This window comes from Epinephelus fuscoguttatus, linkage group LG18 (assembly GCF_011397635.1).
Source record: "Epinephelus fuscoguttatus linkage group LG18, E.fuscoguttatus.final_Chr_v1".
Taxonomy (NCBI): Eukaryota; Metazoa; Chordata; class Actinopteri; order Perciformes; family Serranidae; genus Epinephelus; species Epinephelus fuscoguttatus.
This window is the reverse complement of record NC_064769.1, coordinates 30,720,456-30,734,057: the sequence shown is the minus strand read 5'-3', so window position 1 is coordinate 30,734,057 and position 13,602 is coordinate 30,720,456. Positions and strand designations below refer to the sequence as shown.

The 13,602-nt window shown below is 38.9% G+C and overlaps 1 protein-coding gene across 5 annotated transcripts in view; it reads left to right on the top strand.

Annotated features, from left to right (window-relative positions):
* Positions 1-13,602, top strand: part of vav2 (vav 2 guanine nucleotide exchange factor) — a 291,900-nt gene that overhangs the window by 187,044 nt on the left and 91,254 nt on the right. For all 5 annotated transcript variants that reach the window (XM_049603492.1, XM_049603491.1, XM_049603489.1 and 2 more), the window contains exon 4: positions 12,212-12,280. In XM_049603492.1, the coding sequence (XP_049459449.1) occupies positions 12,212-12,280 (69 nt within the window). The remainder of the gene's footprint in view (positions 1-12,211; positions 12,281-13,602) is intronic.

Genomic DNA, 13,602 nt, shown 5'->3' with positions numbered 1-13,602 from the left:
AATTTCTCAGTTTTTTTTATTCTTCTTTGGCCAGAGGCATGTGAGAAAAACAGTTTTCTTTATAAATTCAGGTAACATGGTGTGAGTAATTGATTTATAGATTTTCATTTGGGTGGTGAAGTTTTCCTCTAATGGAGCTTTAAGCAATGATTTCCTACTGCTTTTGCCACAGGATTTACAGATGTAAATGGGTAATGAGATCCGAGACCACGTGCTGTATGATATAACATGAACAGGGTGCTTCTATCAAATAGAGCACTTACACAACACCAATATTCACTGACCCTGGTTGGCCTTTCTTAGGGGCCTTCTCGCTTCTTGCTCATTTTGCCTAAGGCTAGGTCAGCTGCACTCAAAGGTCCCAGTGAACTGTCAGACCTCTTCTGTCTTGCTTCAAAGCCCCCTGTCATCTATATATGACAAGTCAACTGGTATAACCCATTCAAACACATACCATACTGTACACGTATGTTGTGTATGTATAGACAGGCCCTCCAGGTCTACTCAACATGGCACCTTTCAGTATAAGGTTGCAAAGTGCTTTTATGGCGGCATACCAGGCAGCATTTCATCTGCACCTCTCAAAGGATGTTTTATGAGTCTCTGCACACCTCTAGAAGGACACACCAGAGATTTAGTACTGCTCTTCTGAAAAATTGGGAGGCAAGGGAAAACAGATAAAACAGGAAAAAAAAGTTGTTAAAAATGTAGCAGCAGAGGCCAAGATGAATAAACCGGACTTAATGTGTGAAACCGGTGGGGCTTCCATTTAAGAAGCAACGAGAGAACATATTGTGTAAGGGAGGCTGTAATTTAAATGATTTCTTCCAGCTCTAGTTTCGCAGGGTGAAGGTCTCGCTGTCCAAACAATAACCCCACAGTGTCAGATCGTTTATGTACAGACACATCAGGCCATCCACTGTGCTCCAAAATGACCGTAGAGTTCCTCGCTGTGTTGGGTAACATTGCCACAGGCGTGTCCATTGACATTCTGTTGGAGCCCATTGATCTCATCTTTGATGTGTGTTCACTGCAATCAGGCATTGACAATTCACGTCTCTGTCACTGTGTCAGCATTCCGGCCTCGGTTGGGGAATTAGGGCCGTGTTATGCACACTCCTCTGCACATCCAGAGATGCAATGGACACAAAAATACTCATACTCACAGGATACTCTTTTCTCACTTAAACATTTTTACTCTTGGTCCAATTTCTCTACCCAGCTGATGTATGGGGTATGGAGTTGTTTGCCCTCACTTTCACCTCTCAGGGAACTTTCCAGCTCAACCTTGCTTCCAGTTTTTCCCAGTGGCCACTTGTGGTATTGCAGTCCATAAAGCAATTTCCCCACAGGCTACCATTCATTATAAAAGACACATCTGTAAAACTGTTGACAAGAGGCCTCAAACTGTAAACAAGGTCAATTATGATTTTTTGATCCATGCAGGTTTTTAAAAAAAAAAATCATTAATATTTTATTGAACTTTTTTGTTTTTTTTCCCCAACATAAACAGTGTCACCGAGTTTTAATAAATCAAATATATGTATATACACAAGAGGGAAAAACACAATAACTAAATAAACTAATAATTTGAAAATGTATAAATAAAAATGCAAACATAATTCTTAAGAAAAAAAGAAAAGAAAAGAGAAAAAATATTCCTACAAAAATATGCACCACAATCTTCTCTGATCTACAAGCAGCAGATGAACTCCTAGACACTCAAATAGTGTATGATTCACTTCAAAATACGTCCACACCGGCAATGTGCTCCAAGTAGCTTCTCCAATTTGCCACATATTTTTCTGTCCTGTCCTTAGAGCTGAAAGAGATTTTTGTATATGATGCAACTTTTGCCAGCTTTGTGAACCATTCCTTAAAAGAGGGCTCCACCCATGCAGGTTTTAAATTTGTAATTTTTTTCTTTAGCTGAGAAAAACTATTTAAAACTCTGTGACATCATCACAAAGTGAAGTCTATGAACAGAGCAAGAACTCACGGGGTAAGCGGGGAAAACACTGGGCGGCATAAAATAAATGTAAAATAAACCTGGAAGCTTGAATCTTTTTTTGGCTTATGTGCAAGTCGAGCACCTCCACTGGAATGAATAGGCGCCATCTTGACATCCAATATCTGTCAGGTAGTTATTATGAAACACCTGTGGTTAAGATGCTTTGCTGACACCATTCAAAAATAAATTACTTGGTACGCCTACTAGCTCACCTGGTAGAGTGGGCGCTACACGTACAAAGGCTGTATCCTTGCTGGGTTCGATTCCAACTCACGGCCCTTTGCTGCATGTCATCCCCACTCTTTCTCCTCCTTTTATGCTATATCTGTACTACCAAATAAAGGCAAAATGGCCAAAAATATCTTTTAAAAAAAACTTATTTTGCTTTTCTCTGAAAGTGTGACGATTTGTTACTTTGATTTTCTATAAAAAAGTTGCATTGAACATCAATCAAAGACAAGCACTGATTTTTGCTGATTATTCTGTGCTGATTTAAGCTATATTTCAGTCTGAAAAGCGTGTGGGCTGGTTGAACAACCTCTGACTTAACTGTGTCCCCCTCCTCCCACTTCTGAAACCGCACCTACATCCTTGATATCTTCCACATCCCTTTTTTCGTAAAAACCTGTCAATCAAGAACCTTAAATCCTCTTTGCGTTGGGGCCTTATGATCCAATCTGTTTGTGTGTTCTGGGAGTTGACCTTGTGTTTCTTACAGCCTATCTACTGTATAAGCCTGCGTCATCCTCTGTCCTGTTATTCAGCGCCCCCTTCCTTCGCTTATCTTTACTGTCCTCAGCCAACCTCAGTCTAACCTTCAACCCGCTCACGCTTCACTGTCCTAGTTCATCACTGAGCAATGCTGTTGGAGTGTGTGTGGTGTGGGCTCTGGGGAGCGGGGTCGTAGAGTGCGAGAGACCTCGGCAGAGCGTCAAGACAGAGAGCAGATGAGCAGGACGTTTGTTGAGGGGATTAGATAATAGCAGTCCTTTACAGTACGGTATGTACGGTATATGCATCCCCTGAATGTGATTTCTTGTCCTCAATAAAGCTATTTGCTTTAGTGTGACAGTCATGACAGACATTTTGTTTCTAAGTGACATTATAACTTTATGTACGTATGTGTTAATACACTTGTTAAATTAAACCACACCTGTGGGTGGGATTGAGAATCTACAGCCAGTTTTCCTAATGATAAATACTGTTTGTGCAGATCAAACTGGCTGTTACTGAAGATCTGGAGCTTTTAAACATATTTTAGAGTTCTTTATTAAAAAGTGAAAAAAGAAAAAGTTGAGAACAATTAAAAATAAATTACAATCGTAGAGATTGGGGATATAAAGCAAAATGTAAAGGAATTATTGTGACGATACACATGCAGTCTTAGAAATGCAGACAGACAGCATCACATGTCAAAAGACAGGTTTAAAGTTAAAAAAAAGGTGGGTTTATTTTTCAAAAATTAATAAATTTTACAAAGTAAATGACTGAGTAATAGGGCCCTTAAAAGACATCAACCAAACACAACTCTACTGAAGACAAAGGCTAACAAAACTAGACATTAACTCAACAAACACACCTAAGAGAATGAGACAATGGGGCAACACATATAGTGACTGATCCCCCCATGATGGCACACCTCTTGGTGCAGTCCATGGGATGGCACATGCATAATACCAGGCTCCGCCCTCAGCCCCATCTTTTGCCCAACTCCAACCAGGAAGTGACTTCAGGTAACTCAAAGATAAGGAGACATGAATTAATAACTTAGAGAAACAAATAGTAAAATGACAAAACAATGCAAACTAAATGTGCGAGCTTCATCCAGAAAACAGTGTGTTGTTAAAGTGCTAATGAATCTTAAACTAAACAAACTGGTGTGTGTATTTTAAGTGACAGCAAATTAAAGGTAACTGAAAATGTGGTAATGGTGTTGGTGAGCATGGGCATCAGTCAACCTTTTGTGTGGCTGTGAGAGTGGCCATTACAGGCTGCAATCAGATGACACAGAGTCATTCAAATCTAAAAACATGTTAAAATTGATAATTGCAATTTCCTAACGCCCAAGTTGATGATTTCACATCGCTTCTTTAATCACACCAAACGTCTAGAACCCATGGATATACATTTTTTAAATGTACTGTATAATATGGTAAATTTCCTCACAATTGAGGAGCTGGAGCCAGGGAATATTTGCCATCTCTGCTATGATGACCCAAATTCAGTGCTTATCAAAAAACAGTAGTTGTTGCCAATACATTTTCTATTGAAAAACAAATTGATTAATCTACTACTTGTCTCAGCTCCACCCTGAATCCTTCTGTACTAAATGAAAAGCCATTTGCTGTGCGGTCCATTGCCAACACGTGCAAAAAATACATCAAAGCATGCGGAAAATTCAGGAATAGTGTACTATGCATTTTCTCAGAAACGGTTTTTATGAAATTATTGAAAAACTGCTTAAAAATTCCCATTGAAATGAATGGGAGATCGTGGAGAAATTGACGTAAAATCACTCCTCTTTGAGGCCACACCAAATTGCCGTTCAAACTGTAAACGGCTCACGAGACTCTTGACTTAATTGGACCACCTCTGCATTTTGATATCTAGTAATGTTTTTAAGAAATCACAGTTTACATTTCATGATGATAGGCAGTACATGTCATTTTCTCAGCTACTGCTAATAATAGTACTCAGCGACGGCAGCAGGCACCCGTCAAAATTTCTTGCAAAGTTTTCTAGTCATACTCCCATTGTTACTCTATTAGGCACTGGTTTTTGCTTTTGCTTCTATAAAACACTTCTTATCTTGTATATTTGTATATTTTGCCAGAGGTTTAATACTCTATTGTAAGAAAACTGGACCCAGTGAGTGACCCTGACCCGAGGAACCCACTCGTTGTCTGGTTGTTCTTAGTGTTACTGTAATTTGAAGCATTCTCTGGCACAAGAATTTCCTTCGGGATAAACAAAGTTCTGTTGAATTGAATTGAAAGCTATATCTTCTATCTAATAAATATAAATTAGAAGGAATAATCGAGACATTTGACAGATGCCAAAAAAAAAAGTGGACTTTGCACCGGGACAATATAGATTTGCATTCTACATTGTTTTTGTTTTCAAGATGAGGATGTTGCAGTGCACGGCAGGAGAATACACTTTCCTTTTCTCTTTATTTTCCTCATCCTGTCTTCTACACCCGTGGATTACATCACACACATTAGTATGCAGTTTTAATGCGTGTGCTAATGTCACTCGTAAATGTTGTAATAAAAGCTGACGCATGCAAAGAAAGAAGTTCTCATAGGTTATTTTGTACACACACACACACACACACACACACACACACACACACCCTCCCCGAGCAAAGCAGAGATTTTTATAGACAGGCCTGGTACAATAAGTAGCAAAGTGCACTAGCTTGCTGGAGCTACAGCGATTTATCGACCCCTGCAGAAACAAAGTCGTGTCCTGGGACGTGAAACTGCTTCCAATGCTGACCATTTGAGCCGCGCTCACACCTAACGACTACACTGTTGTTCTGCTGTTCGACAATAGTTGATCAATGGGACCGGCTCACTGCAGCTGTGTCCAGCACGCATTCCCTTTATGCCAGCACTGGCTTTAAGGAAGGAAGGAGAGAAAAAGAAATTAGACTGTAAAATCAACTGAGGAAAGGATAGTGGGGTGGGGGGAGTGAAGAGCTGGCTCACACAGGACTAGAATGTGAATCATGGGCCCTCATTTATTTCAATTATGAAGTACAAAAGGTAACATTTGTCTTCGTGTGGTGTCATGGTTGATTGTTATTTAACAAGAAAAGCGTCATTGAAATTATGTATCTCTTTTTTATTTGTGCCCAAGACATGTATTATTATTTTTTTTAAATGTAGTCAATCATTTTAAACAACAAAAGAGACAATTACACAAAAAAAACATACATCAAATCCCTCAAAGCTTCCTCCCATGGCAGAATGAAAAAACAAGCTTTAATTTATGTGTCCATGATTTCCCTTCTGAGTTTTTCCTTGAAAGATTTTTGTAGGCTTTTTTTTAAGTAAATAGATTTTTTATTCTCTGTTTATGTTTAATTTGATTCTGGCCTATAGATAAATACACTGTAAAACTTCAATTAAAAGCGTAGTCCCAATTAAACGCCGAGCCCCCTTAACTAGCCCGGTGTGGCTACACATTTTGCCATATAAAGGCCTGTCTCAATTAGATGCCTGGTCTTGTTGCCAAGCAGCTCTTTTTTTGTTTTTAATAGACGGTCTTTGGAGGTATAAAACCGGGTTGTTGGCTACCTCAAATTATGTGTGCATTCCTTGAGTACCCTGTAAATTATTCATATTTCTTTATCAAATCAAAAGAATTTCTCATGAAATATTGATCTAAGTTATGAATATTGTTTCAGCCAGATAAAGTGGTGTTGTGTCGGTATGCTGGGTGTCGTAATTCACTTTCTCTCTGATGTGCTGTCTCTCGGAGCTAGATTTAATTAATTATTCATAATTGATATATTATCTGAAACCTGATTTTTATACAAGTAATATTCATGCTGGTTTAAATAAGCAATTTGATTGTCTTTTCCGATCTTAATGAGTAACAGTTTTGTGTGAAAGAAATTAAAGGCCCGTCCCAAATAGACGCCTGCTCCTAATATGGACGTTTTTCACAGCAGACATTTTAACTTGTGTCAGTAGGAAAAGCACAGGTGAAACTGATAACATTACGGATGGCTGAGTTCCATTCAGTGTCCCAGTAAGCTAGTAACAGTTAGCCAACATGGATAATACCAGGATCTGCCCTAAATGGAACGCAGCTGTCATTAATGTAATTGAATACACCTGTGCTGCTCCCACTCTGACATGTCAAAATGTCTGCCGTGAAAAAGGTCTATTAGCCTGTGGTTTCAGTGATTTAAGCAAATAATAGCCCGGTCTATTAATTGAAGTTTTACGGTATCACAATACATTTCCTGCTGAACTATGTACTGCACATAGTAAAAGACTTCCAAGATAAGACTGGTAATTGTAATTAATGAATGTGAGTACTATGAGTACTAAGAATGAGCGTCATAATTAATCACTGTCTTTATTTTTTTATATATTTTTTTCCACCTGTCTAATTAGTACCAAATTATTAAAAAATAATGGACTTGTGAAATACAGCAAACAATGGAGATGCAGAACTACACCAACAAAACCAACAAAACACAAAAGTACAGTGTTGCCCATCGAAAATGGAGAGAGATGTTTGGATAAACTTGTAACAGTAGATAAAATTAAAGACAGAAAAAGGTGACACAACTGATTTACAACAGGTTATATCAGAAAATGAGTCTTTGGTTTTAGACAGCTGTTTAGATGAAATACCTCCACTAGAGTAGATTTTTAGTCTCAGTCTTTGGACAAAATTGCTTTTTTAGTTTTAGTCAGATTTCAATCATTTTTATCCTTCATAGTTTTAGTCTAGTTTTGGTCAACGACAACTCAGAAGGATTTAGTTTCGTTTTAGGTCACAAAAAGTCATCACATTTTAGTCAGTACTTTTAGTCAGCCTATCTTGGATTCCTAATTTAAAACATTTTTCCAATAGGTTTCATAAGGATTTATCATCCTGCTTTCCTCTCCTCTTCTTTAAATGTTTGATAGCTCATCATTAACATTTTAGTTTTGACGAAAATGAAAACCAAACCTACATTTTGTCATAGTTTTTATTGTCAAAGAGCTTTTTTTTAGCTTGTCTTTGTCATGGGGAAAGGGTCACTGACTACATTTTTCATCAGGGGTTTTGTTAACGAAATAAACACTTAAAACCTAAAACCTAACTTTAACCAAGATTTAACTGGAGAAATGTTGCTTTCACATATGTTAATTTACATGCTGGGCACACACAGCTTATTTGATGTTCCTGGAGAAATCTGTGGGCCACATCTAAACCAATGAAGACATCAGTATTCTCCTCATTTTACCTGAAAGAATTAGTTGTACTTTAACAGATAAAATAAAATAAAACACTTAAATAAGCCAAATTAGGAGGACTTTTGGACAACACCAGTGGTAGGGGCTAATTAAAGTTTTAAAAGATAAACAAATTCACTTTGTTTTCTCTCAATAGACATCTAATTACATAGAAAAACCTTTCAAGTACTGTTACATCCACTCTGGTTCACCGCACAGCATATAGGCTTGAACAACATGAAGCAGGGCGCTTGCAGGGAAGACAATAGAGCATTATTGAATAGCCAGGAGACTGCTCATCATTGGAGCCCTGATGAAATTATAAACACAGTTCAATTACACCTGGTTGTGCCATTTAGGCGAAATGAAAACGGCAGCGTTGGGCAGTGCTTGGCTCCGCAAAACAACTCTGAGGTGATACTTATGAGTGCGTATCTCCGCAAACTACTATGTAATTAAATTTAGCCCTGCGGGACTCCATTAATAACTTATAATATAATGCACATTTCATTGGAGGGGGCCATAAGATGTGGGTGTGTTATTACGCTCAAGGGGGAGCAACTTGTGCGCTGTGTCTCTGCTCATAACAGTGAGTGAGAAAGTTACATAAATCAGATGAGGCCGTTTTTGTATTATGATTTCTTAATAATGGTACTTGTAATTAGTTCTTAGATATACAGAGGTTTTAATGAAGTCGACTACTTGAACATGGAAAAGTTGGCAAAGTTAATGAATCAGAGGAGAGACTGTGGAGTTTGCAGGATTATTTGCATGTTCGTGTGTGTGTGTGTGTGTGTGTGTGTGTGTGTGTGTGTGTGCGCCTGAGGGTGACCAGCTGACCTTTGACTATCTAGCTGAGCATTCATTAAGTTGATGGCTGACGCAGTCTTTTAGTGTGACCACTGCTTTAATTACACACAGGCTGATTGCTGGTGTCACACAGATACACACAGCGTCACACACACATACACAAACGTGCACATGTACACAGCGAAAATGATACAGCAGACTACTTTTTATCGCTTCTTTTACACTCACACTGTAGCTGTCATTAAGTGAGATATTTGGCCTTCGCACACCAGCAGGTCAGTGTGTGGTATCTCAATAAAAAGCCTCAGTCTTCTGATCGTAGTTTGGGATTAGACAGTCAAAGGATTTCAGAGCTGAATGCTTACAGAGAGTGGAGAGCTTTTATCAGAGCTTTGTGACGTCTGTGCTCTCTTGACACTGAACTCTCCACATCATCCCCCAGCTCACTTCAAATTCAGCTACAACACACACGCACAGACATTCACTTTTTATCCATCTATTCATATTGAGGCTATGTCCATTAGCAGCAACCACCTCCATGTATTATCAGTAAAGGATTTGATTTGATTTTGCTTTGTCAGAAACATTCGACTTAGGTGCACTGAGGCTACTTAGAACCCAAACTCTGATTTCATAGTTTGACAGACTGAGCAACAAAAGAGTTCCTTGATCTGCGGGACTCTAATTCTAATTTATTTTATTTTATTTTATTTATTACCTTATTTATGTAGGATGTAAGTTTACTCAACTAAAGTTAAGTTGAGTACATTTTATTCATGTATCCCAACACAATATCTTTTCTTAAAGGGCTTTTAAGTCTTCCTTAGAATCTTGATTGGGATAATAAGAGTCCAAACTGACACACCAACACACAAACTATCCACCCCGACCACCTCCCTGCAACCTGCGTGTGATACAACAGCTTAGCACTTCCATCATGCGGGGCAAAAAAAATCTAATGTAATTTGGGGGATTGTGGCAAAATACACACACACACACACACACACACACACACACACACACACACAAAACTCTTTCTCAGGAATCCACAGACAGACCAGACCTCCTTCAAAACATGTCACCAAGTGCTTCACATTAGGTTTCACCGTATACTGTGATAAATAAGTTGATGGTTATCAAACCGTGTACGTGTGCTTATTGACTATATTGAAAAAAAAGAAAAGTAACTGCATGTTGAATCTCAACTTTATTTTAGTTATTTTCAAAGGGGAGACTTTTTACACAAACTGCCATTGACAAAATGGTTTCAGGTTTCAGATTTATAGTATTAAAACGTTTCTTCAATCAGCAATAACCCTTCCATTTTTATTCCTTTAAGGCTCATTCTGACTGATAATAACATCAATTTTTTATACGGTAATACAGTGAAAGAAGTATAAAAGAGAGAAATGGTGGATTAACATGTGAGGACGTGTAGAATTAAAGAAACAAAGATGATTAAATCAATGAAAGTGTCTAATCATATTTATGACAAAAGGCTTAACCATTTTATTTTAATTTTAATTCACTTAATTTTATTTTATTTTATTTTATTTTATGTCATTATGTCATATTTGAAAATGCACAGTTTGGACACAGGATTTGTTGGTCAAGAGACAAATCTTGCAATTGTCAGCTCATGCAGCCCTGGAAGCATCGGGATTTGTTGTTGAACCAAACGTCTTTGTGGTATGTGGTATATCACATGCCACTCTCCTTTTTCGTTTTTGATTTATGTAGTAACAACCAATGAGGTCAGTGATTAAAATATGACTTGTAGCTGTGCAGAGAAATTATATGTTTCTATCAACACTGATGAAGCCACATTTAGGTCAAAAGTTTTATTTGATGTTCCCTAAATTGTGTTGCAATGTTTTTAAAGTAAAACTCCCCATAGTGTTTATAACCCTAGAAGATGTTGTGAATGCCTTAGTTTGTTGTTGAGAATGAAACAAGTAAACCAAAATTTATACCTGCAGTTGCTGTTTACTGATTACTAGTCAAACACGTGGGCGCAGTTTGCTCCTCGCTCCTCTCCCCCCCCCTTCCTCGCTATGTTCTCCATCTCTTTATGGAATAATGGTGGAGTCCATTGAGTGCGTGTGTATGTGTGTGTCTCTAGTGGCTCTTTGACAGTAAGAAAACAAATCATGTGTTCAGTAGTTACATTATTCAGCCGCTTCAGAGAGAGAGTCAAGGTCAACCTTACAGGGCTGTTTACTGTATCAGCAACCACTGCTGGCTCCTGCCGTGTGTGGGATTTATTGTTCGAGGAGAGGATGGTAAGAGCAGTACGCTGCTGTCATGGTGAAAACAAACAGACAGGTCTAAAGACTAACAACAAACTCCTTAAACTGAAAATATGTCACAGCGTTGAGGCATTTGGGTGCTTTAAAAGCTGGTAATGACCAATAAATTTTACAGTTTTATTCCCCAAATGTTTATTTTTTTCCCCATAAAACATTTTACCATCCTCAGAGCTTAACAAAAATAGCCTGTATTATTAAAATGAATCCAGCATAAGAGGGATTAGTTTAATATTACACCCTATTTCCGTTTCAGTAACTTTAGCGTGGTTGATGATTAGCGCAGATCGTGACCTCACTGATTTTAATGAGCTTCAATTGCGCACAGCATTAAGCTAATAGGCTATAATTTGTAGCAATCAGCTCTCGTGAAAGGAAAAAAAACCCCATCATAAACACGGTTGGCCGATCGAGATCTAATCAAGCACTTCACAATAATGTTTGCAGAAAGCAGATATCTTCAAAAAGATTAGAAATAAATCCACCCTGTTTAATGGGCTAATTGATTAGTCATCCATTTTTATGCTCCGCTACTTCCCAGGAGTATTGCGTTTGTTGACGCCACGTGGGCTGGAAGGAGACATTCGAGAAGAGGCATCGGGATGAGCTTGGAGAGCGTCTCATAACCATAATGTTTCACAACAGGAAAGTGTGCACAGAAGAAGAGAAGGTCACTTTTGCCGTGTGAAAAAAAATGACAGCTCTAAACTTTGTCATTTTCAATATTTCATATCGCTCTGCATTGTCCCTGGGGGTCCTTGAAAGCTGCCCAGACCCCCCGAGAGGATTTATAAAGCACCTGGCCATCCATCTGAAAAAAGAGGCTGTTTTCCCTCCTGAATTCCCTGAGAAAGTTGGCAGTGTGAAGATGCCAGGTTTTTTATCTGTCAGCAGCAGTGTGTTGATGTGTTTTGACAATGTTGTTTGTGACTGATGGGGTCCTCTGTTGAATACATCCTGCTGTTCTGCTGCCCAAGTGATGGAGCGAAGAGTGACAACCTGGCAGATAGAACACGCCGTTTTTTGACTGGTTATTTTTCTACCTGGGACACTCCGGTGTGTGTACTAATATTTTATATCTTCTCTCACTTTTCTTGTGTGTGTGTGTGTGTGTGTACTAGGCCCTTCCCATCAGAAGACACAGCTCTGAACGAGGATGATGTGTACCGGAGTCTCGAGGAGCTCGCAGAGTAAGTATAAACTCCACCACAAACCAACAGACACACACTTGTTTCTGTCACTTACGAAGTTTTATTAACCTCGATTCATTCTCCGGAGTCTTCCCCTGTGTGCGTTACCCCAAGTCTAACCTTTATTTAACCTAAACTTCACCCTAATCTTGAACAAAAATCAGATCTAGACACTAAAATGTAATGATGTAGCATGTAGGGAGCAGCTTTTTGTCTTCAAACAGCAGGCAAGTCCCAACTGTTTGACTGTGTAAACATATTTCTATTCACACAACATGACTGCACACACACACATCATCAAGATAGGTCACTGACTATGCTAACATGCTGACTAATATTCCAGTATTATCCCTAATAAATGGCAATATTCCGATTTTGATACAGGTCATGTAAACAGCATATTTGGTTTAGATATTCCAAAGTAGGTCTTGTTTTCTGAATGAAGCATTTTCTGAATAAGATATGTGGGATATGCTGATGGTGTTCGGGGTTCAGGTGCATTCTCTAGCTGAACATCGGCGCCATGTTGACTGCCATCGGCCTATCAGCAAATAATATGGAGCTTTTTCCTGTCTTTTTTCAAGAGAGTGGTATATCAATTTGAGAGGATTATTTATTGATTTCACGTTCAGATTTTGTAATATTGTCCCTCAAAACCCTGTCCTCACACTCAAACAATCTCTGCTTGCGCTTAGATCAACTCTGTTTCTGCTCGCACTCAGATACCATGTTGCTTGCACAGATTTCCAGCTCCAGCTCCAGCTGTTCTCCTCGCGCTCAAGCTGCTTCTGTGCGCTCGTGGAATTTCTGCTCTCAGATTTCTGCCCTTCTTCTTGGATTTTTTTGTGCAACAACCCTGTCAAAATCCCCCAACCAATAGAACGCCAGGTTTATTGTCGACATGAAATTATCCCTGCCTCCTGCGGGTGCGCTCGCTTTAGTTTTAGAGCATCCCATCCGGTTGGGTACTCTTTAACTGTGTTCATCCACTCCTGCCCTCCAGGGCTTTATTACCTCCGCCAAGGAGGTTATGTTTTCGCCGGCCTTTGTCTGTTTGTCTGCAAAATAACTCGAAAAGTTCTGAACGGATTTTGATGAAATTTTCAGGAAAGGTTGATAATGAAACGGTGCCATGTCATAATTTCAACATCCCATTATTCCAAAAATTACCCATTGTTCTGACATCCCATTGGTCTGACCATATTAAACCCATTGTTCCGAAGTCCCGTTGTTCCGAAATCTCAATGTTGCAATGCAAAAAGTTGAAAAAACAAGCAGCAAGGGAAAGCAGCAAGAGACCGTGTTGTCGTGTTGTTTACTGT